Here is a 24,924-nt window from a genome sequence, read left to right on the forward strand (position 1 = left end):
AAAATTCATTGGGAAGTACAGGGAGTTCTCATATTACAGTCCCCCCACACAGAGCTTCTTTTATTAATGTCTTGCCTAAGTGAGGTACACTTGTTACAATTGGTGAGCCAATGTTGGTACATTATTATTAGCTGAAGTCTATAGTTTACATTAGGGTTCACTCTTTGTCTTGAATATTTTATTAGTTCTGAGAAATGTGTAATGACATGTATCCACCATTATATTATTATATAGAATAATTTTACTGCCCTAAAAAATCCCCTGTGCTCCACAGATTCATCCCTCCCTCCCGCAAACCCTTGGAAACCACTGATCTTTTTACTGTCTCCATAGTTTTTTCTTTTCCAGAATGTCATACAGTTGGAATCATACAGTATATATGTAGCCTTTTTTTTTTAAGATTTTATTTACCTATTTGAGAGAGAGAGCACGAGCAGAGGGAAGGGGCAGAGAGAGAGGGAGAAGCAGGCTCCGTACTGGGAGCCTGATGCGGGGCTCGATTCCAGGACCCTGAGATCATGACCCGAGCCGAAGGCAGATATTTAACCCACTGAGCCACCCAGGCGCCCTATATGTAGCTTTTTCAAACAGACTGGCTTCTTTCACTTAGCAATATACATTTAGTTTCTCTGTATCATCTCATGGTTTAGCTCCTCTCTTTTTTTTTTTTTTTTAACAAAGATGATCCATGTGCCAGGAGGATAAGATGACTGCCCATCTGTTTGCCTGGCATGGTCTTGGTTTGTCTTATTCATTCATTCATTCAGTCAGTCAGTCATTCATTTTTGAGAGAGACGGGGAAGAGGCAGAGGGAGAGAGAGAATCTTAAGCAGACTCCACATCCAGCGCAGAGCCCAAGCCCAGTGCAGGGCTCCATCTCACAACCCTGAGATCATGACCTGAGCTGAAATCAAGAGTCGGGTGCTTAACTGACTGAGCCACCCAGATGCCCCTAGCTCATTTATTTTTAGAGAAATATTCCACTGTCTGGAAGTACCACAGTTTACTTATCCACTAACCTATTGAAAGAGCTCTTGGTTGCTTCCAAGTTTTGGCAATTATGAATAAAGCTGCTATAAACATCTGTGACTGGCCAGTGTCACTTAACAAGAATTCAGCCCCACTTCCTGCCCATGAAGATCTTGGGACAGAGTGTGCAGCTACATGCAGGGACCTGAAAGGAGCAAGGGGAGATCCCCAATATTGACTTGCAGAGACCCACAGAGCCCATGTCAGGAGGGGATGAGGACTTGGGAAGGGAGGCCCATATGAAAAGGAAGCCTGGATTACTTGCCATGTTTGAATACATAGACATATACTTTCACTTTTGTCAAAAGTTGGGGATGACTTGGCCACAGGTTCATGGAAAACATCAGTCAGTTGTTAATTTCAAGGAAAACAAGAAAGACACTGTCATCATGGAACATTGTATACTTCACCTGTGGACAATGTCTATGATCTTAATAAAGTAGAATACTAATTTGGCAAAAAAAAAAAAAGGGGGGGGAGCCAAAACTCTACTGGCGGTGTGGGGACAAAGGGTTGTGTATCGAGTTGGGGGTGTAAGTTCAATAGTAAGAAATCAGTAATCATGCCCAAAATTGAAATAATAAGAATTTCATTGTAAGTCATTGTTTTCTATAAATACAGAGGCATATTACCAAAGAGAGTGGTTGTTCATAGGGGTGGAAATATGGAGCAGGAGAGTGAAAAAATAGTACAACTGACTGAAACTAGATGCATTATTAGCTTGATCTGAAATTGAAATATATGAGTGTAATTGACCACAATACCAGATTAATCTGGAAAAAAATGACCATGATGATGAGACAAAGATGCTGATGGAACTCAGTATCCCTTTATACAAAAATAAAAACAAACAAACAAAAAAAACCTCTTAGCAAACTACAAATAGAAGAAAACACCCTTAATATATTAAAAGGTATCTACCAAGATCCCTGGTAAGCCCCATACTTAGTGACTTCAGTCCTGTCATCCCCACCTCTACTCAAGTTTGTGTGGGAGATCTTAGAACACTTGGGACAGAAAACATGCAGAGGGCTTGGAGAGCAAGAAGCAAAGCCATCAATAGTCCCAGATGATATTGGAAATAGACAAGTTATTAGAACTGAGAGGAAATGTTCGCAATGTTGCTGGGGACAAGATCTGCATGCCAGGTCAACAATTGTCTTTAAACCAGACAAGTAGAAAATGTAGTTTTCAAACACCATTGACAATAACCACAAAACTTGAAATGCATCTCAGGGAAAATCTGACAAAAGTCATGCAAGGTATTTACAGAGAAAAATATTAAATTGTATTGACAGACATAAAGGAAGACCCAAATAAGTGAAGAAATAGACACAGTTAAAGAAGGATGGACGGGCTCACAATTGTCAGGGTGGCATTCCGCCCAAATTAACATGCAGATCCGACATAGTTTTAGTCCACATCCTGACAAGGCTCTGCGTGCCACGTGACAGTCTCATCTGTGGAAAGGTCCAAGAAGACACTGAACGAGCAAATACAGATGCCTCCCTAACAATAGTGGAAATGCAAGTGAGAACAGCAAGATACCATTTTCCCAACAAAAAAGACAAAGCGAGGGTGATGCTGAGAGAGGGGGCCAGGGCGTTTACTGCTCAGGGCCCTGTAACTCTAGGAACCCTGTCTCCACACTGCACGGTGCAGAGTACCCAGCAGCTCCTGGCAGAGCTGAAATGCACATGTCCCACGATCACACCTAGGTGTGGGACCCACAGAAACAAGAGGACAGGTAAAGGATTTCGTTGCTGTGTGGATTATGAAAGTGAAAAAGGAAGTAATCCAGGAGTGTCTCAGTAGAGGAATGCTAAAGAAGCTGCGGTTTATCTACACAACGGAATACAACACGTCAGTTAGAGTAAATACGCCAGGGGTACAGGGAACATCACGAATCAATTTCAAAAATGTAATGCTAAGTGCAAAACAGCATATTGCATGAAGATTAACTATAGTATGATACCATTATATGAAGTTTAAAAACATGCAAAAACAGTACTGTGTAAATGGTGCGTGGACACACACTTTTGTGGTAGAAGCACTAAAATGTTCCTGGGAATGACCAACAGGAGATGAGGGGTGGTCCGAAGGTCAAGGGGGAAGCTCTGGCTGCTCCTGTAATACCTTATATATTTAAAAATAAAAGAGAAGGGGCACCCAGGTGGCTCAATCTGTTGAGCGTCTGCCTTCAGCTCAGGTCATGATCCCAGGGTCCTGGGATCGAGTCCCACGTCGGGCTTCCTGCTTGGCGGGGAGCCTGCTTCTCCCTCTGCCATTCCCCTTGCTTGTGTTCCCTCTCTCTCTGACAAATAAATAAAATCTTAAAAAAAATAAATAAACAAAAAGAGAAATATGGACCAAATATGGGGAATAACATTTTAAACTATTAAAATTTAAAAATTTGAGGGTTTTGTTCTGATGGCAATGCAAACTGAATCCAAATGGTGCATATACGTGTGTCATTTCTATGCAATACTTTAACATTTTCCCTTATCAAAATAAAAGAAGCGTGTAAGAGAAGAGGCTATTCTAAGACCAGTAGGCAGCCATTCTACACATGCAGCTATTGAGCATTTGAAATGCAGCTGATCCAAACTAAGATGTGCTCTATGAGCAAAATACAACCAGATTTCCAGACTTAGTGTGAAAAAAAAAACAAAAAACGAAGGTAAAATCTCTTTACCCTCTTGTTCTCCCCAGAACGAGCACAGGCACTTGAATCAGGGCAAGTGGCAGGTTAGGGAGGGTGGGGCACCCTCTGGAATTCGGCATCTGGCCCGGCTGATGGCTGTTGAATGAAACGCCGGATAAGCTGAGTTAGCAGGGTGCTGAGTTGAAGAGCTTGGAGATGGGTGTGTGCAGGGCGTGTGGACAGGATTCCGGGGTGAGTGAGGGGGTGGGGGTGAGGCCACTCAGCCAAGAAGGGAAGATGTCGAATTTGGGGGAAAAGCTGAGTTGAGGGCCCTAAGGGACCCTGAGGGGGGTAGAGAGCAGGCCTTTGGCTGTAAGCACCCAGAGGTCTGGAAGGACATGTCATGCTACCCACCCCGTATCTGGGTTTACAAAACTCCCACAAATGCTGCTTAGAAACAGACCCTTGGGCCTGCCTTGCAGTTAGAACAAGGCCGAGGTCCCAGGCACCGGGAGAGGCTGAGTTCGGGTGGCAGCTCCCACACCGGCTCCATCCCGGGCAGAACTGAGTTCCCCAAGCTCAGTTTTCTCACCTATGAAGCCACTGTTCCCAGGGTTAAAGGGGTAGAGAACCTAAAGTGCCCAGCCCATGCTGAGTGCTCCAGACAAGTTAGCCATTAATCAGGTGATGCCCACACCACTGACAAAGATGGTGGTGTGTACTCCAGCTTCCCCGTGGAATCCCAGGGTCTGGGCTGCAGTCTTCAGAAACCCTTGTTGGCTGGGCAAGTGAGGGTGAGGCCTCTGGCAGCTGGCAAGGCCTTCTTCCCACCCCCCACCCCCAGCCTCAGGGATGGATGGGGTTGGCAGAGAGGTGAGGGAGGGCAGTGAGCTCATGGCTGGGGGCGGCTCCACGGTGGAGAACTGAAACAATGCATTTAGGGAAAAATAACCCGAGTTACACCAAAAAGGCAAGAGGGACTCTCATGGGCATGCCCAATGGGTTAAGTGTAGGAATGCAGAGCAGACACTGTCCTGCCGGTGAATTTAGGGGAGATTCCAGCAAAGGTGATGTCCCAGCTGAGCCAGGAAAAGGGAACACAGGGTCAGGGGACGGCACCAGCATTCTCACAGAATGAGAACCCGTGAACCGAGGCTGGAGGTGAGAGAGTAGGCAGAAAGAAAGCTCCTAAGATGAGTAAGACAGAGGCTGACCCAAGGTCCTGCAAATGTCCTGAGGTAGAGAGGCCTAGAAGAATCCCTGTCAGAGGGGGAAGGTCACTTTCAAAATAGCCTGGGGTCCTGAACCCTTTGTCTCCCAGCTGGACTGGCAGCCCCCCCACCTCCCGGGCACTGAGGCCACTCCTGCCCCAACCCTGCATAGAGGGGAGAATGACATATGCCTGTCTGGATTTGCAAAAGAATGCAGTTATTGTGGCTGTTATCTCAAAATATTTGCAAATATAGCACATATAACTTATTTTCAGGAAGTTTTTCCCCTTGGGCAATTAATTTTAATGTTTCGGCTTTTTTTAGAATATTCATCTGGATGATCTATTCAGGTCTGATGAGCGCTCCAACAGCTTCATTCTCGCACAGCATGTCCCAGGCCAGGAGTGCTGGTGCTCTGAGGTCCTCAGCAGCTAGCCCCGCACAGAAAGGCATAAACGTTTCCTGCAGGCAAGAATGAGCAAACCGCAGACCTCAACTGAGCTTTGCACTGAGTTCAGTATTGTCCCCCCCAAAAGTTTGGTCCACCCAGAGCATGGCCTTATTTGCAGATCACACTGGATTACAGTGGGACCTAAATTCAATGAGAATCCAATGAGAATGTCCTTGTAAGCCACAGTGGAGGGCACACGGGGACAGACGGGAAGGCCGCATGAAGACGAGGCAGAGATTGGAACACCAGGAATCGCTAGGAGCCACCAGAAGCCAGGAGAAAGGTCTGGAATCGACTCTTCCTCGGAGCTTCCAGGAGGACCCAACCTTGCTAACACCTTGATCTCAGGCCGCAGACTGTGAGAGAAGGCACCCAGTTTGTGGTGATTTGTGACGGAAGCCATGGGCAACGAATTCGCGCTCCAGGGGCCTGTGGTGGTCCAGGCCCACAGTACCAGCCCCGCACTTTGCTCAAGAGACACACCCTCCTTCCTCTCCCGATCAGCTCATTCTGTTTTCCCTACTGCACACCCAGGATACGATGTTTGCCACACTATTTATTCATAGAGACCTACCAGATAGGAGCCTCTGGGCAGGTTGTCCCCAGCCCCTGGTAGCTCACAGAGAAGGCTGAAGGGTCAGGTTGGGCCAGGTCCACCAGATTTTGCTTCCTTCAGGAAAAGGGCAGTTCTTGAAGAGCAGGTTCTGACTAGGATAGCATGATCTGACCCATGTTCTAGGGAAATGATGCACCGGGAGTTGAGGAGAAAGGGATCAGGCTGGTGGTTTAGGAAAAGGGTAAGGACCACAGCAGGTACTCAAGGCCAAATCTGGGGCCTGGGTGTTGGGGAGAAAGGCAGGTGAGGTGGGGTACCCCTCCAGATGCCCCCAGCAGAACCAGGGCTGAGGCAATGCGGGGCCAGAGTGGTCTCTGTCCACCCACCTACCTGTTCTGCACATCCCGGGGAGATCTGGCCACGCTCGGCCAGAGTCTTGAGGGTCACGACAAGACCCATGCAGAGACAAGGAGTAAAGGGCTGTTTGTGTGCTTAAAGGAATGTGTTGTGCTTTAACACAGATTTTATTGATCCCAAAGTGACAAGACATTTTATTGACATTCTGTTGATAAATGGCAGATAAAAAGGCAAAACAGAGATCTGGGCTTCTCTAGATGAAACCCCCATGTATAAATAGAGTCCCCTCTAAACATGGAGATTTTAAGACAACTGTTATAAACACAGCTCTGGGAACCACCAGGTTTTCTCCTGCCACCCCAGGAAGTCCTTAGAGAATTCAGATTGGGGACACAATGATTCATGAATACTCTTTTCCTAAGTTCATTTTTTCCCCATTTTGTTGGTGTTCTGCTCCTGTCAGTCACTGTGTTAAAGAGTGGCAAATCAAGCACATATTGGATCACCTGGAAAGTCAACCAGTTGGCATTAGTCTGCTGCTCTGCCTCATGGAGAAATAGGTACATAGGTATATAAAGTTTATCCATAACTATATGCCAGAATTCACTTTTCCTAAGGTTTCTGTCATTCATTCACTTTCTTTCTTGATGAGAAAGCCATGCTTTGGGGCAATAATAACCTTGAGGGCACCCCAGGACAGCGTGGCATGCAGGCAGCCCTCGCTCAGAGGGGGAGTTGAGCTGAAGGTGACATCAAAGAGGTCAGCACCGACAAGCCGTGGCAGGTGTCTATGCAACACAGACCCACCTAAGCACCTGGGAGCTCAGCCTTCCGCACCCACTGGCACCGATGCCAGGGCAGCTCACGTGTGGCTTGCTGTGCTGTGCTGGCAGCCAGGTGAGGGCCCACCCCCCCTCTCTCCCCCTGATGCAACAGAGTGTGCAGGCCCCCACGCAGCTCAGCACCCACCAGCTACCCTCCAGGGCATGCTCCCCACGTGCAAACCCTACAACACTGCAAGGGGTTGGTTGTGCCAGTCTGCAGCCCGGCCTCTCCAACCCAGACAGGCTCTACCTGGAGCCCTGGATGCCACGGGCAGGGCTGCTGGTCTGGCCCTCAGACGCTTCTCATGAGGCAGTGTGTGTCTGCATGTGTGTCTGTGCATGGGTGTGTGCACACGTGTATGTGTGTCCGTGTGCACACATTCATACACGGGCATACACATGCATTTGTGTTTGTGTGCACTTGTGTGTGTGTTCATGCGTGTATGTGTGTATGTGCGTGGTCAAGGTCTCTGCCTGTGCTGTGCCAGGACTAAAATCTTTAAGCACCAGCTGCATGATCTTCATCACAAAGACTATCTGACTGGTTTTTAAAATCAAATGATTGTTTAATTGAATTTCAGTCAAAAATTCAATTGTGTGGTTCAGATTTGTGTTGCCAAGGGCAGAGCACCCCTTCGGACAAAAGAAAGATACCTGAGACCCTGGGAAGGCCTGCTGATCAATCTAGGTAAACGTTTGTGCCTTGTTTGGTGACTACCTCACGTGTTACCTTAAAGTGTTCCCTTAAAGACAAACAACCTTCATGTTAAAAATAATAACTTACAACTCAGCACTAAGCCATGAAACAACTAAAATGTGTTTTGTTTCATTCTGGTACTTGGTCATAATCATGAACTCCGTCTGGCCACCACTAGACCAGCCAGGAGTTCATTATTATTCTGAGAAGCAGAGAAAGACCCATTTTAAGAAAGTTCCAAGGACTGGCATTATTTTCTAAGGAGAATAAGGAATCGATTTTAAAAACCTAAAACTTACAGGAAGTAGAATGGACGTGCATGAGGAGTGCCGCGAGGCAGGTGCCCGTCAAGGCGTGGGAGTGGTCCCCAGGAAGTCAGTCCTAATTCAAAGGAAGCTCAGTAGCTTCATAATTCCCCACTCATGTCCCTGACATCTTTGGAACAATGTAAGTTTAGGGAGACTTGATTTTATTTCCTCTAATAAACTCTAAAAAATAAAATTGATGTCATCCCACATCATTATATCAGCCTCTATAAAGTGGAGTTAACAATATTTGTGGAGTTAGAAACACTCGCACCTTGAAAAATCTCATCTAGTCTATTGGTCACATAGAAGTTCGCCTTCTGTGGGGAAAAGCAGCTGCCGACGCACCCCCAGATGCTCCCTGCTGCCCTGGCCAGATGACCACACAGATGGTGCAATGTTCCGGCTGGCTCCTGCGCTGGCCTCACCCACCTCACCCCCCTCTGCCTTCTGTTCTCTCCCAAGAAATCTCTGAAACTTTAGAGAGGTCACTGGTTTTGATTGCAAATTTGGAAGATTCATAAGGCAGATAACATTTTAAGGTGTACAAATTAGTTTAAGATGGAACACTTCAGAAAATAAGAAGGATACTGGGAGGTCTGACATCTTGTGTCCATGCTGTTTGCTCTGTTGGGGTGGTCCCTGCCCAGGCCTTCCCACCGTGTGCCCGCCCATCCAGGATACACTGGCCTAGCCACCTCTGCTGTGTAAGCTCTGGGGGGTCAGCCTGGCAGCTGTCTACGAGACCTCTGCTCCAGGAGTGGGGAGCATTCCTGCTCAGGAGGCAGGAAACACCTGGCAATTCCTTCTTGATCTGACTTAGGTAGATGGGAAAAAGTATCTCAAAACCCACTTTTGCTGCCAAGTATCATATTTTCTGCATAAGGTTGATGGTCAGTGGGCTGGTGATGCAGGGGCATGAGAGGGACCAGGCTGTGAGGACCAGCAGTGGGACTAGCTGGGCCCTGCACTCAACCTGACTGAATCCAGAGGCTGAATATGGGCCAATATCTGAATAGAACTGTGGATGAGAACCTACTAAATTGGCTGTGAATCATCCTCTTTCCTCAGGTGGCATCAACATAACAAGGAGGAAACACTGGCCTGTTGCCTCTGATCAGACCCCCATGTTACACAGGAATTGCCCGAGCATCAGCGTGATGGGCTTGTCACCTCCATGGATCAAGTGCTGACGGGTGACAGGTCTCCTCCATTCCTCTGCATGGATGTGGGACCTCCTCTCTCCAGTAGCCTCCGCTGCAGCTGGGCAGCCCAGCCAAGTCCCAGCTGGGATGGGGGCCTTGGTTGTCTAGGTATAGGGAACTCTGGTTTTGTGCAAGATACCTGTGAGCTGAGGAGAAGTCTCACCCCAGAGCCTGGACCTGGAAACTCTGCCTTCATCCCTTAAATCTGGCTACATTCCCACAATTAGAAGTGAACCCTATACACTATAAAGATATTACACACGATTTATTTAGCTTTTCTCACCTGAAGTGTTTTGTGTGGTGCTCACCCCCTGGCAGAGCACTGGGTGGGTCCACACCTCCCCTCGCAGGAGACACACACTCTTCAGGCCAGGGTGGGGCTCTGCTCCAAGCACCTTAAGAATTATCGGCATTCCTGTCTGGCGCCACAATTCCAGCACATACAGTTGAATTACCTTTTCCCCAAGACTCTGAGCCAGGCTGGCTCCCAGCCAGCCCACCAGACTGGATGGAAACACGTTTTGCTGTCACCTAGAATGCATTTCATATCGTGTGTGTAAGTATGCACACATATGTATATCCTAAGGATATAAAAGTATGACCTTCACATCAATTAAGGCTATTTAAGGGGTGTATTTTTAAATGAAATGCTATAATATGCAAAATTACCAGATTAATGAATTAATTAACAGGAAAATAATCTTTGCCAGAAAAACTATGACTGTGATTTTCCAAAATAGGATTGGATTGTTCATATATATTAACCAAAAATAAGCTCAGCTTTGCAGTAGAAACCCCACTGCCAGTTTCCAAAAAAAGAAATGTCTGAAAGTTAGCTTTAGGAAGAGGTTGGATGGAGTCAACCACCTAGCAGAATACAACTGTTCAAATTCAACATTTGACCAACTTCAACCATTTGCCCCAAACTGATTTGTGTGTCGACACCCCCTAACTCCAATTTGATGAATATCTCCAATAACATAGCAATTAATTTAACAAAGGAACTAACCAATTTTAAATTGCAATAAATTTACCAAACATTTTCACTGTTTATGGAGAGCTTTACAGTAAGAAAGTATCAACGAAAGCAGGCACATCCGTGTACAAAGTGTTGCTGTTGGGTGCTTTTCCACTTCTGCCAACCCTAAAGTACCAGCTGCTCTGTCTTTCTGTCCTCTCAGCGAGGGTTCCTCCCGCGAAATCACCCTCGCTCTCCGAACTCTCTCACCCTGGACCGGACTTGCCAAAGAGAAGTGCGATGGGGGCGAGGCAACCCCAAAACATTTATTGTAAACTTTAAAATGGAATCCGGATACGAACAGACACGGAAAAGAAGAGAAACCTCCCAGACACAGAAATGGTAATAGTGAAGGACCAGTCTCGCGGCGAGGAGCCCTCGGCGACGCGAGGCCAGTCCGCCCCTGAAGGTGCAAAGCCACAGCGGCCCAGGTCGTCCCTCGCTGGGTGGCCGGGCCGGGAGGCGCGCGCGGGCCCGAGCGCGGTCCGTCTGGGGTGGGCCCGGGGGCTCAGCAGGCCCGGCTTGGCTCCCACGGGCGCCCCGCCTCGCAGGGCGGCCGGCAGCAGTAGGGGTAGGAGGCGTTGAGGTCGGGATCCGAGGGCGCGTACCCCGGCAGCTCCACCGACGGGTGCCCCCCGCAGCACACCTCCACACCCGCCTCGTCGAACGCGTGGAAGACGCCCACGTTGATGTAGGAGACTGCGTGGTGCGCCGCGAAGCCCGCGCAGTCCCCCGGGGCGGCCAAGTCCGACTCCTCCGGGGACAGGATGGAAGCCTCGCTCGGCCGCGGCTGCAGCCGCCGCCCGCGCCGGCCCCGCCGGCCCCGCCGCGCCCGGGAGGCCGGCGGCTGCGCGCGGAGCCCGGGGCCGCCGCGGGGCCGCGCCGGGGCCCGGCCTCCCCTCCGCCGGCCGCGCCGGCCGCGCCGAGCCTGCGACGACCTGTAGTTCTTGACCAGCAGGAGGCTGAGCAGGCCCAGCAGGCACTCGAGCGAGTTGAAGACGGTGGAAAGCACCAGGCCCCGCTGGTAGTCCTTCAGCTGGCGGCACTTGGCGGACGTGGCGCTGTCCAGGGCGCTGCGGGCGCGCGGCGCGCCGGGGGCCGGGCCGGGGGCGGCGGCCGCGGGGCCGGGGGCCGCGCCGGGGGCGGCGGCCGGCGCGCGGGGGGGCAGACAGTAGTGGGAGTACTTGCGTTCTACTAGCGACACGGTGTCGCCGTCGATCACGGCGCCCGCGAAGGCGCTGAGGACCCCGAGCATGAAGACGAGGACGCCGAGCAGGAGCAGGTTCTGGCTGTTCACTGGCCCTGGGGGCCCGGCTGCGGCCCCCGGCTCCCCCGGCGCAGCCTCTGGAGCCCCTGCCTGGGCCGCAGGGGCCCCCGGGCCCGGGCCCGGCCCCGGCCCCGGCCCCGCGAGGGGCGCGTCCCGGGGCCCGCAGCAGAGCAGGGCGGCGCCGAGCAGCGAGAGGCCGGCGGCCAGCAGCAGCCCCGAGTAGAAGGCGCCGGCGGCCGCCCCCAGCCGGAACGGCTCCCCGCGCAGCTCCGAGCCCAGCGAGAAGCACTTGAGGCCGACGGCGGCGGCGCTGAGCGCGCAGGCGAGCAGGAGGCAGGAGGAGAGCGCGGCGCAGGCCCCGCGGACGCTCCACTTCATCCTCCGCGCCCGAGCCGGCCCGCACCCCGCGCGCCCGCCGCCGCCCGCCGCCGCCCCCGCCGCCTGCGCCTCCTCCCGGCGCCGCGCGGCCGGACCGCCGGCCTCCTCCTCATCCTCCCGCGTCCTCCCTGGCCCGCGCCGCCGCCGCCGGAGTCCGCATCCTCCGCCTCCCGCCGCCGCCGCCGCGGCCCCGCGCCGGGAACCGATGCGGCGCGGAGGACCGCAGGGCGCGCGCGCCCCCTCCCCAGCCCGCGGCGCCCCTCCCTGGACGCTCCACTCCCCCCACCCCACCCGCGGCCCCGTGAGCCTGGCCCAGGCACCGCCCTCCTCCGCCCCCCCCCAGCCCCCGCAGCCCCTAGGACGCCCCTCCGCCGCCTCCCCAAGAAGAAGTGCCCCCTCTCTCGTCTCTCCGCCTTCCTCCCACTATCCTGGCCGCTTGGGGAGCACCACCCCCCACCCCAGGGTTCTCTCCCCTACCCCTGGCTGCCCCCAGGGGTCCCCCCCAATACCTCCCCCCTCTTGTGCCCCTAGGTCTGCACTTCCCCGAAGACCAGGTTCCGCTCTCACCGGCCTGCCAGCGGCCTGGAAGCCTGAGGAAGTTAGCTTGGGGTGCAGGGAAGGGGGGAAGAGGCGAGCCGGGTGCTGAAGGGGTATGAGGGAGAGCCTGAGTGCAGGAGAAGGGCAGGGGGCCAGTCTGCAGATCAGGGGAGGGAGGAGGACGCAGGAAGGGAGAGCCCAGGTGGGAAGGAGGTTTGGGTGAGAGGGAGGGGAGATGGGAGCCCAGGGAAGAGGTGAGCCTGGGTGCTGAGCGGAGGGGGGGGGGATGGGTGCGGGTGTCTGGATGCCAGGGAAAGGAGAGAGAAGGAGATCAGGTGCTGGGACCCTCCAGCGCAGCCTGGGAATCGCCGGCTCGTGTGCGTGAGGGTGGTGGGGAGGTGGGTAGAGGTGAAGCCTCAGGCAGAACCTCGGATGAATCTCATTTGGACTTTAGTCTAAAAAGCCCTTCTCCGGGATCGTGCAGGAATTTTCCTCAGGCTCGGGTACGTGTGAGTTAACTCATCAGAAGGCCGTTCACGGCCTGAGGGCAACGGTGGGGGGTTGGGGGGCGGTAAAGCGCCTCTTTCTGACCCCGGGAACTCAAGGTGGGTGAAGGAAAGCGTGGGCGTGTGCGGGGCGAGGGAGATGACCTTCCCCCCGGTCTCTCTGGGCCCTCCATCCTCTTCCTGAAAGGAGCCCTGGGACGGGACGTCTCTGGAAGGCCCCCTGAGGTCCCACCAGACCGAGAGGCTGGGCCTGCGCCGGCGCTTCCTTCCACACCATCTCCGCTGCTGCCGCAGCGAGGCCTGGACAGCCCATGACTCACTCTGCCGGCTAACTGCAGCGTTAAATAACTTTGCGTTGCATCCAGGAGAGGCAGGCGCGGCTGCAGCTAGGGAAAGAGCTGGGGAGAGGCCGCGTGCTTGGGAACACACGTCCGTTCCGGCCACCGACTTAGCCAGTTCTGGCCTACGGAGACAGCCCCTGAGCTCACAGCTTCATGCCCTTTCCTGGGCAGAGTGCATGTCCACTGGTGCTCGGTAAGTAGGGGCACAAGCCCCCAGAGGTTCCTTGTGTCTGGAGAAAGCCGCACCCACATTCGCAAGGCGGCCCGCGTGCAGGAGCCCCTCGCCCACCTTTCACGGAAACCATCTGCCCAGTAAATGTAATATGAAGGCCCTTCATGCGGCTCTCTGGACATTTGCGTGGGATTGACTCGAACTGCCATAGCTGTGAGGAGAAGGAGCAGGTTTCACTGTATTTTTAGCAGGGAGTGCAGATTTTAGAACATCGGCTGAACCTCCTCGTTCTGTCCTGCTCCTCATGCAGGATGACTTGCCAGAAAAGTGGGAATAGTGAGCCTTCTTTCACATTTATGGTGTACAGGTTTTAAAAGGACAGTGTGTAAATCAGCTTGTATAATAATCGTGGCACCCACGCGCGTGAGCGGAGCTGCCATGAGCTTACTTCCCATGATTATTCCGGTTTCCAGGGAGACGAGGTTTGCAGCTACCTCCGTGGAGAAGGACGGAGCAGTCTCTCCATTCCCCCTGCGCGCTGCTGCAGCCAGATTGATTAGGCTTTGGGGGCGGAAGTGAACTGACGTTGGCTCCTCCTCCCCCCCCCCCCCCGCCCGATCCTGGGAAGGAGGCCCGGAGTCCTCGCGGCGGGGGGGGGGGGGGGTGGGGGGGGCGGGGCTGGAAGGGGGCTGGGTGGTAACTACTATGAAGGTCAGAAGCTTAGGATTTGTTTGAGGTCTGGCCTCCTCTCTCCTTCAGTGCCCCCCCCCCCCATCAACCCTTGGCTAGACACTTCCATCCCCCTGACAACCTCTCTGTTCCTTAAACTCATCATGCCTCTTCCTGCCATGGGGCCTTTGCATATGCTGTTCCCTCTTTTTGCTGTATGTTTCCCTTGCCACATCCTCACCTGGATTCTGCCTTCTCATTTCTTAGATCTTAGCTTCACCTCACTAACTTTTGTTCGGTGTCTGCTGTCCTCCAAACACTGTAGAGTGCTTTGCATGGGTTTTCTTATTTAATCCTTGCAACAAACCCTGAGTCAGGTGGCCCTGTTATTCTCACAGAGGCTTTCCATGAGCAGAGCAGTTATTTGTGGAGTCAGAGTTCAAACCCAGGCTCTGTGCACAACCTTCACCTCCCTCTGCCCCACTAACCTCCCTCCCTGCTTCCCCTCCTTCCTGTGTCCCCCAATTCCCTGCCCCCCCCAGCTCCTGGCAGAGGGGCCCCCATAACAGGTAGGAACTCCTGGTGGTCTAAATGTCTGTCTTTCCCATCAGATTAGTTGCTCAATGCAGGCAGCGTCCATGTCCAACTTGTCCCCCTGCTCCTCCCCATCAGGATGGATTCAGTCCTGACATGGCTGTGTGGATTCAGTGAATGAGTGAATGAATGAGCAGTGACCACCCACCAACCTTGGGTCACTCTCTCCTGGGACAGAATCTAAATATCTGTTTGGTTCTGCTCACTGGGAGAACAGGCCAGGCCAACAGGCAGAAGAGGCATTCACCTCTGTGTGGAGGTAAGGGAAGGCTCTCTAGGAGGGAGCCACGAGGGAGGTGGGAGCAGGCAGCCGGAGGAAAGGCAAAGACCTGAGGAGAGAGCTTGGAACTCCTGGACCTCCAGAAAAGTTAGGGGCAGAGAGCAGGTGACCTGTCATGAAGGGTCTTGAGCCGTGCCAGTTTGGACTTCGTCTTGAGGATGAGGAGACCCTAGAAGGGCAGGCGCATGCTGTGGAGCGTGTTTTGGAGGAACACTGCCCAGGGTTCAGCCCAAGACTGGGTTGAGGAGATGAAGGCATGTGGGGTTGGTGGGAGCATTTGGGGCACAGGTGGAAGAGTCCTACCCCATCATGGTGCTCATTGCAAGCATTGTAATCTCCCCTATTTGCTGCCTGGCACTCAGCAGATAGTCACCTGTTTTCCCCTCTGTCTGCAGGAAGGAGGGGCAGCAGTCTGTGGTCCCTGTTATTGTTTTTTTAAGACTTTATTTTTATTTGAGAGAAGGAGCATGAGCAGGGGGAGGGGCAGAGGGAGGGGCAGAGGGAGAGGGAGAAGCAGACTCCCTGCTGAGCAGGACCCTGGGATAATGACCTGACCTGAAGGCACTTAACCCACGGAGCCACCCAGGCACCCCTGTGGTCCCTATTATACAGAGCTTCCTTTTAGGGTGACCCCATAACCATCCCTCTCTCATGGGAAGGGCCTCTCTGCACCTGAAGTGATTTCTGACACCTATAACCAGGGGTATGAATTGGAATGACCCACGCACATTTTGAAAACTGATTCTGTTGCTTTCTTGCAGAACCCTTTCCCACAACCCCTGCCAGACTCAACTGTGAAGCCCCTTCCCTCCCAGCCACACAGCATAGCCAGAGGGGCCCCCTGGGAGGAAGTAGCTGTGGTCCACAGTGGGGTGATTTGGGGCACTCAGAGGTCAGGCAGGGGACCCACTCTGGAAAGAAGCAACACCTCAGTGAGCGATGACTTCAGACAGGTTGTTGGGGAAGGAGGAGTGATTTTAAACATCACAGAGCCCACCAGGTGCCACACGCTTCCACAGGGACCAGCGTAGCACCTCCAGGCGGGATGCATCACTACCTGATACCTAAAGACAGGGAACCAGAGCCCAGAGATGGTGACTCAAACCGTCATGTGTTGTTTGTTTGTTTCTGACTGCAGCAGTAATCATGCTTCAAGTGAAGAATATTTTCCCTATCAGCTTTAAATTTCATTTTAATATTTACATGTTTATTAGCATTTGAAATCCAGCCTCCCAGAGAATTGACTTCAGTTAATTTGTCTGATTATAATTATTTTTTTCTAATTTATCATTTAACTTTTCAGTATTTTTATCCTTTATCTTTTTAACTGGCTAAATAGTCAAATTTTTCTTCTTTATTAATTCTCAGCCCCCTTTTTCTAGGAACAATCAGTACTGATCTTCACTTATGGATGTTGTGTGTGCATTTATGTACCAACTCTGCATAGGTATGATTAATCTAAAGAACTCCTTCTCATGAAACCAGAGCCAGTGAGTTCTGCGAGACACAAGAATGCACCTTAATTATTACGTTAAATGCTTGTATCTTGTGAAATATAATAGATCCACAGAAAAAGTCCATAAAATACACATGTAACAGCTTAATGACTTATAAATGAGCATCTAGGTACTTGCCACCAAGTCAAGGAGCAATATTGCAGGACTTGAGCACATAGCAGGCGCCTCCCCAATTGCTGCCTCCCTCCCAGAAAGATTCTGCCAACTTCATCTGAAACCACTTCCTTGTGTTTATTTATACTTTTATCACCTGGGCATGCCCTCCTAAACATTTTAGTTTGGCTTTGTGTGTTTTTTGAACTTCATATAAGTGGAGTTATAGAACATGATTGCTCTGTGTCTGCTTTCTTTCATCCAGCTTGATATCTGTAAAATTTATCCCTGTTGATTGATATGTCTGTAGCTCATTCACTTTCATTGCTGGATACTAAGCCATTATAAGAATATGCCACAATGTATTTATCCATTTTACTGATGACTTGATTTGATTGTTTATAGTTTAAACAAATAAAGCTGTTGTGAACTTTCTTATGTGTGTGTACCACTATGCTTTGGTGTGCATTTTGTTGGATCATGAGGAATATATCTATTCAGATTTTTGTGCTCTTTTTTACCGAGACACAATTTATGTGCGATTAGCAATCACTAATTTTTAAGTGTACAACTGCTGAATTTAGACAACCGTACACAGTGGTGTAAGTCATCACCACAGTCGTGACACAGGGCTATTCCAGCTAAGCACAAGCGCCTCCTGTCAGTCTGCCTCTCCTCACTCCAGCTCCTATGCACCTGCTCATCTGTTTTCTGGGCTATAGCTTTAGTATACATTTTCATATACCTAGAATCATAAAATATATATTCTTTTATGCCTGGCTTCTTGCATTTGGCATAATGCTTTGTTTTTATCCATTCATTCATATTGCTGAGCCTAATTCCACCAAAATTTGTTTATCCAATCACACATAGTTGGATACACCTATCGTTTTTGCATATTATTTTGTTCAAGATTTTTGGGTCTGTGTTAATTGGGGTATTATTTATAGTTTTCATTCTTGTGATGTTTTTGTCTTGTTTTAGTGTCAGAGTGATGCTGACTTCATAAAATGAATTGGGAAATACTCCCTCATTTCCTCTTTTCTGTAAAGGTTTGTATAAAATTGGTATTATTTCTTCATTAAGAAATATTTCAGAAAACACTTCCTTAAGTGTTTGGTAGAATTCACTTGTGAACCCATCTGGGGTTAAAGTTTTCTTTCTGTGATGATTTTACCTATAAATTCAAATACATTCAAAAAATTTTAGAAGAGTTTTAGGGATATTCAGGTTAAAAAAATTTTTAATGAATGCTAATAGTTTGTGTCTTTCAAGGAATTTGTCCATTACATTTATGCTTTTAGATTTGTTGGCATAAAGTTGTCCCAATGTAAGTGGTGAACTTATAAATTGGTTTTTCTTTTTCAGTCTGTTAATATGGCAAATGACATTCCCTGAGTTTCAATATTAAACCAACCTTGCATTCCTGATATAAATCCTCTTTGGGCATTGCAAGTAGCATCTGTTGCCTGTTATCAGGAGGAGAAGTACAAATACTTCTGCCCTCTACATCTTGGTGTTAGAGCCATCAAAAAAACCACAGCACAGTCAAGCACTGAAGGGAGCAAGCTTCCTCACACTAGAAGTCACAGACCAAGGTCAGCTTTAGTTGTGAGTGTTGGTCCCCCATGGCCAGTGGGTCCCTCCCAGTGGCTGGTGCATGGCCATTAGCCTGCATGCACGCCTCTTGGGCTGCAGCAGAAAACTCCAGCCCTCACTGCGTGGACAGGTAGAGCAGTGGGCTTGGTCAGGTGCCACATGGTTTTCACACTTAAGCAGGACAAAGGAGCACACACTGAATCTGAAAAGTAAGATATTCCCACACAAGGTGATAAGCCCAGCCAGGCTGTGAGGTTTTGTTTTGTTTTGTTTACCTCTGGTTTAGTGGCTTAAAATAACAATGAGTGAATCAAATCTCTTAGTTTGAACTTGAATTTATAAAAGAAAATTTCAATAAAGCTGAAAGAATAAAATGTTGAAAAATTTTTAATTCCTTAGTGTCTGTAGGATCCGTAGTGAAATTCCTTTTTTCATTCCTGATATTGGTAAATTGTGTGATTTTTCTTGATCAACTTGACTAGAAGTTTATCAATATTTTTGATCATTTCAAAAAACTAGTGGTCAGTTTCATTATTTTTGTTTGTTTTCTATTTCATTGATTTCTGCTCTTTTATTAGTACCTTTTTCCTGCTTACTTTGGCTTTAGTTTGCTCTTCTTTTTCTAGTTCTGATTTGAGACCTTTCTTCTTTTCTTATATAATCATTTAATGCTATAAATTTTCCTTTAAACATTGCTTAGTAGCTTAAAATAACAAGTGAATTGAACTTGAATTCCTAAAAGAAATTTTCACTTTTTCTTTATACTCCCCCACAACTTTTTTAAGGTGCTACCTGATGGAAGATACTAAATGGGAGTACTCAAACTTGCATACAAGAACTGGGAGGACAGATGGATGGTGGATGGATAGATGGATGGGGGATGGGGAAGGGATGCAGGTTGGATAAATAGGATGGATGGATAAAGTAAGATACAAGAGAGGCTTTGCATGGACCCATGATGATAATGGCTCATGAACCAGGGAACAGGATTAACTCAATTCTGCATCTGTGGTTTTAAAAAAAAAGTTAACTTCTTGCGTTATGCTGAGGTAGTAAACAGTCTCAGATGAGCATGGCTTACAACAACCAAAGTACCCTCACTCACATCACATGGTTGCTGGACAGCTGCGCTGTGTCCTCTTCACTATGGGACCCCACATGGGGAAACAACCCTTTTGGGGATGTGGTGTTTTTATGGAAATGGGATAAAAGGCAATGGTGAACCTACATTATGGCTATTTAGAAGTAACTTTCTCACTTCCTCCCACATTAGCCAAAGCCACAGGTCAGTTGCTTGAGGTCAATTGCAGGGATGGAGGGGTAGATCTCAATCCTGTTACTAGAGTGCTGGCCACTGCTTTACAACCCCAGCTGGGCAATAGTGTTTTCTCCCAACTCCGGGCCCTGAAGCCACCTTACTTGCAGCTACAGTTTCTTCGGAGCAGACTGATCCTTTGAGCCAGACTATTCTATCATGGGGCTTTTCAGTTTCCCTCTTGGTCCTTGGCTCTATGATCATTACTTGAGTTTTTCTGTCTCAGTCCACTATAATCACACGTCTCCTCTGAATTGAGGACCCTGTCCCTTATTCCTTGTTGTCTAATGCATTCCATCTGTCTCTTCAGTCTCCCTTCCTGTGGTGAGTCCCCCTCTGAGATTCCAGGCTTGGGACATGCCAATCTTCTTGGCTGGCTGAGAAACAGGATGAAGAGGGAAACCAAACCTACAGTAAACTCCAGTCCCCGTTGGTGCCAACAGTGCTTTGCCCAAAGCCTGCCCCAGCAGGGGCCATTGGATGTTTATAGGACCCGACTTTTGTCAGACATCCATCCTCTTCCAAGTAGCCCAGGTAGCTCAGGGACAATGACCCTCCTATTCGTTTGCAACCTCCTTGGGAGCTTCCCAGGTGAAATCTGAAACAGGTCTCCAGACGGAAAGGGCAGGAAGAGACAGAAGGAAGAGGCAATCTACTTCAGGTTGGCAAGTGACAAGTTTAAGAAGCAGGGAAATTCACCCATGAGTCTTGTCTGGGTGGCCACAAGACAAGGAGATCTTCACATCTGCCTTCCAGAATCTTAAACGTTTACATAATGGTTTTAATGGTGTTCAGTCAGAGATACCATCCAGATGATCTCAACACATTACTTTCTCAAGTCTGTTCTTTGGGACAGCTTCTGGGAGTGGGGAGGTCAAGCAGAATGAACATTCCAAGGACAGAGGAGGGAATGAAGAGCCTCCATTTACCCAGGTCCAACTCACAGGTCGACCAGGTGTCAAGTCCTCTCAATGTCCTCCTCCAACACCTCCACCAGCTCTAGGGTTGGGCTATGATTAACCTAAGCCAGGAGGTAGCAAACATTTTCTGTCAAGGGCCAGATGGTAAATATTTTAGGCTTTAAGACCATATGGTCGGGGCACATGGGTGGCTCAGTTGGTTGAGCAACTGACTTCGGCTCAGGTCATGATCCTGGAGTCCCAGGATCGAGTCCCACATCGGGCTCCCTGCTCAGCGGGGAGTCTGCTTCTCCCTCTGGCCCTCCCCCTCTCATGTGCTCTCTCTCATTCTCTCTCTCTCAAATAAATAAATAAAATCTTGGGGCGCCTGGGTGGCTCAGTCGGTTGAGCGACTGCCTTCAGCTCGGGTCATGATCCTGGAGTCCCGGGATCGAGTCCCACATCGGGCTCCCTGCTCAGCGGGGTCTGCTTCTCCCTCTGACCCTCCCCCTCTCATGCTGTCTCTCTCTCTCTTTAAAAAACAGGAAAAAAAAAAGACCATATGGTCTCTGTCGCATGGACTCAACTGCAAGCAACCCATTGTGTGGAGTCCACTGTGGGCCACCTCTCCCTAGAGGCCATGCCTTTCAGGGGTCCCTCCCCTTTCCACTGTGGGCTCTGCTGGACTCTGTGACTTCTTGGGGGCCCAAGATAAGCCAGTCAGCCCTGACTGCCCCTGCCACGAGCTGGGGACCCCCGGTCAATGCTGAGGGGTGCAGAGCTGGCAAGAGGAGAGAAGCCAGCCCTTGAGCTATAGGACCCACACTGTACTGCTGCAGGGACCCCAGGTCACCCAACCTCCTGAACTTGGGTTGTGTGAGATGACACATTTCCTTCCTGTTTGAGGCAGTTCAAGCTGGCCTCTGCTACTATCCTGGCTGCTCTGAGCAGGACCTCACAGCAGCACTGAGCACCCAGGTGGCTGGGCCCCAGCTTGCCGCTGCCCACCCACCCCAGGACACTTCCAGCTTCATCTCTGAGGCTGCCCCACGTAGCATTCACATCCTGTATGTGTGGTGCTGGCAATGGTCTCTGGGTGGGAAAACCTCATTTCAGTGCCTGGAGGCAGGATGGAGCTGGGAGGCTTCCATGTGGAAGCTGAGCAGAAGTTCATGGGACAGAGCAGAGGGGCGATAATGCACATCTAAGGTCTGGGCTGGCTCAGCCCCAGCTGCTGTCCTCAGGGGCAAGCACTGGCTTGGGGGTGCAGCTGCCCACTGGGGAGACTGTGGTCTCAGAGGGCCAAGCTCCACTTGGCAGGGCCTGGCTACCAGAGCTGGCTTTGTAGGGTACAACAGCTGATCTTTTAGTAAATGCAGTGGTGAATTTGATGAGTCGCCTGGGCTGGGCCACCGGTACCTAGATACTTGGCTAAGCATGATTTCTGGGTGGGTCTGTGAGTGTTTCCAGATGAGATCAGCATTTGAATTGGCGGACTCAGTAAAGCAGCCTCGTCCAACCCTTGGAGGGTTAGCCTAGAGCAAACAGTGGACAAAGGGAGAATTCCTTCTGCCAGACTGCTGACCTGGGGCAGGAACATACACCATTGCTTTCCTGGGTCTCCAACTTGTGGACAGCAGATTGTGGGACTTCTCAGCCTCCATAACTGCCCAAGGCAATTCCTTGACATAAATCTCCTTCTTTCTCCCTCTCTATACCCTGTTGGTTCTGTTTCTCCCGGGGTTCCTGACTAGTACAATAACTGAACTGTGATGCACAGACAAATGTCTTACAATCTTTCCTCTGCAGTTACAGAAAAGCTGCTCAAATGGCTGGAACAAGAAACTGCAGGGGGAGGGCTGGTTCCAGCTCTGTCCCTACAAGTTCTTGGGCTCTTCTGTCCTCTGGTCTTGGCTCCACCTCAGACTTGTCTTCCCCAAGACAGCAGCAACTGGGGTAGGTCCAGAGGAAGGAAAGAGCCAGGACTGCTCAATGTGGGCAAGGAGCTTCCCCCTCTGCCCCTGTAGCAGTTGTCAGGAAACATTCAGTGTGGCTCAGCTCTGGTCCCCGACCAGTCTGGACAGAAGGCTGAGGCTGGCTTAGAGAGGCAAACTGTAGCCCATGGGCCAAACCTGCCCCCCCACACACACACCTTGTGAGTCACCTACGGCTGTCCTAACCAAATACACAAAGTGGGGGCTTACAACAACAGAAATGTATTGTCTCTCAGTTCTGATCCAAGACCAGAAGTCCAAGACCAAGAGCAGGTTCCCTCTGGGGGCTGTGAGGGGAATACGCTCCAGACCTCTCTCCAGCCTCTGGTGGCGCTTGCAATCCTTGGGGTCCCTCGGCTTTTAGACCAGCCCTCCAATCTCTGCCTCCGTCCTCAGATGGCCTTTTCTTATAAAGACACCAGTGGTTGGATTTAGGGCCCACGCGAATCCAGTGTGCCCTCATTTTAAATTGGTTACCTCTGCAAAGACCTTATTTCCAGATAAGATCACATTCACAAATTCCAAGTGATAAAACAAAAAGCACAAGTTAATTCACCACAGCCTTCTCTGTTACAGTTTTGAAAAGAAAAGACAAGCAAACCCCAGTGGTGCTGAGAGGGTGTCTGCTTCTGCTTTTCTGCTCCCTGGGCACCCACCCCATGGAGGTGGAGTGCTACCTGGTTAGCAGTGACAGCTACGGGTCCTTCTTTTGATTGCATGAAGTGAAACCATTAAAGTTCTGTACGCTTTGGAGATCCCATCTCTTCTGCTCTCTTCCCCTGGATGTGTGTTTGGGACAAATGTGGGCTGCCCTGGCTCTGGCCACCTGGCCAGCACACAAGGCCACTCTTCCGTGGGGTGCCGTCAGCAACAAAGTTTCCACTCCTCCATCCACTCTCCCACCTGTTCCAGAACTGAGTAGAGAAGAGGGCATAGTTTATTTTCCCTCAAAACCCAAACAGAAATACCCTAAATGTCCATGAAGAGGAAATTGAAGAAGCTATGGAAATAGAATAGAATAGAACTCTGTGAAGCCACCAAAAATTTTGATGGGCAGGTTATGAAATGTCCTGCATCCTGTGGTTTCATTACAGAATGGTTCACATCAATGTGCGTGCGAAGAGGAGGCAGTCTGGAGAGATCTGACACCATCAGTATGCATGTAACTCTTGGGATGGAAACAGCATTAGTGAGTGAGGTCTGCACCTCCTCCCATGGACACTTTACCTCTTCGTGGCAGGTGGAGGCGTGATCTTTCTCTGCATCTCTAGCTCTCCGACAATACGTGTTTTCCCGTGTGACTTCTACATGTTTTATTCCAATGGAAGAGCTGCATCCTGTTTGGTGGTGACATGCTGGCCCTGGAATTGTCTTAGTGTCCCAGGTCCTTGCCTCTGGTCCACCTCAGCCACTTCCAACTGCCCACCTGGCCCACCTGGTGCTGACCAGTCTCTTGCCCAGGGAGGGCACCTTCCCCCTTATGGTGGGCTTTTCCTGCCATTTCTGACTGTGGATGAAATGCCACTCGATGGGGCAGGGCATCTGGGTTTCTGAATGGCTGACAAGGAGGTGGGAGTACCCTGCAGATGTGGAGAGCTCATTTCATGTGGGCAAACTGGCCAGGGGGAAGCAGGACACTGAAGGAGTAGAGAAAAATCCCCCTCCGTCCTCCTTCTGTGGCTGTTCTGAGGTGTGGTTTCTCTGTGCCAGCCTGAGGGACAACCAGAGGTCCTTGCGAGCCGAGGTTCAGGGTGCTAGCATGGCTTTGCTCCAACCCTCCCCGACTCACTTTCTGCCCACGCCCACTGCTGCCTGGGATCGAATCCCCCTTATGAAGTATTTGCACTTAAGCCATGTCCCAGGCTCTGTTTTCTAGAGAATCCAGGAGTGTAAGTTACATTTGCGGCATGAAAAAATGCCCCAAAACTAGTGGCTGAAACAATTTCATTTGTTCATGGTTCTGTGGGTCACTCATCTGGGTTGGGCTCAGCTGGGCAGTTTTTCTGACAGTCCTGCCTGAGGTCACATCGAAGCCGTGGTCAACCGGCAGCTGGACTAAGATGACCTCTCTTGTAAGTCAGGCAGCTGGGGCCAGCCCTTAGCTTGTTGGACTAGGGGACACCTCAGCCGCTGCCGCAGCTCCTGCCCTTCCCCTCTGCGACCTGCTGCCACTGGGCGTGGGCTTACCAGGGACAACCAGTCACGAACCCCCCAAATTGCCCTTGAAAGCACCCCAGATCCTGCTGGGATGGAGCCAGGGAGGCCCAGACCATCAGAAGGATGTGTGTTCTGCCTCCTGCCCCCACGTCTGCCCTTTATGCTCCAGTTGGCAGTCCCTAGGACCACAAGGAGCTGGCCCTCCCCCCACAGTCCCAGCAGAGGCACGTGGTCTTGGGGTTTGCAGTTCCCTACCCCATGACAGGGGCTCAGGCACATCAAACCTGAGTCTGCCCTACCAGAAGATAA

General features: G+C 50.6%; 2 protein-coding genes across 4 annotated transcripts in view; one reads left to right on the top strand and one right to left on the bottom strand.

The window, feature by feature from the left end:
* Positions 1-9,765, top strand: part of PIGG (phosphatidylinositol glycan anchor biosynthesis class G (EMM blood group)) — a 57,823-nt gene extending 48,058 nt beyond the window's left edge. Inside the window, exon 13 of one of the 3 annotated variants that reach the window (XM_045881702.3) lies at positions 9,146-9,765. In XM_045881702.3, coding sequence (XP_045737658.2) covers positions 9,146-9,191 — 46 coding nt within the window. In that variant the 3' untranslated portion in view covers positions 9,192-9,765. Of the gene's footprint in view, positions 1-2,327; positions 3,217-5,208; positions 6,485-9,145 lie in introns of those variants that run through there. The other 2 variants (XM_045881698.3, XM_064584056.1) reach the window with 2 other exon arrangements.
* Positions 9,766-9,898: 133 nt separating this feature from the next.
* Positions 9,899-12,193, bottom strand: TMEM271 (transmembrane protein 271). The gene has a single exon (XM_045881712.3). It carries the CDS (start codon positions 11,940-11,942, stop codon positions 10,806-10,808), a length of 1,137 nt encoding a protein of 378 aa, XP_045737668.1. The 5' UTR covers positions 11,943-12,193; the 3' UTR covers positions 9,899-10,805.
* Positions 12,194-24,924: the final 12,731 nt, after the last annotated feature.

The sequence above is a fragment of the Mirounga angustirostris genome, unplaced genomic scaffold, assembly GCF_029215605.1.
Source record: "Mirounga angustirostris isolate CCGP_5_RB_7025 unplaced genomic scaffold, mMirAng1.0.hap1 SCAF_2, whole genome shotgun sequence".
Taxonomy (NCBI): Eukaryota; Metazoa; Chordata; class Mammalia; order Carnivora; family Phocidae; genus Mirounga; species Mirounga angustirostris.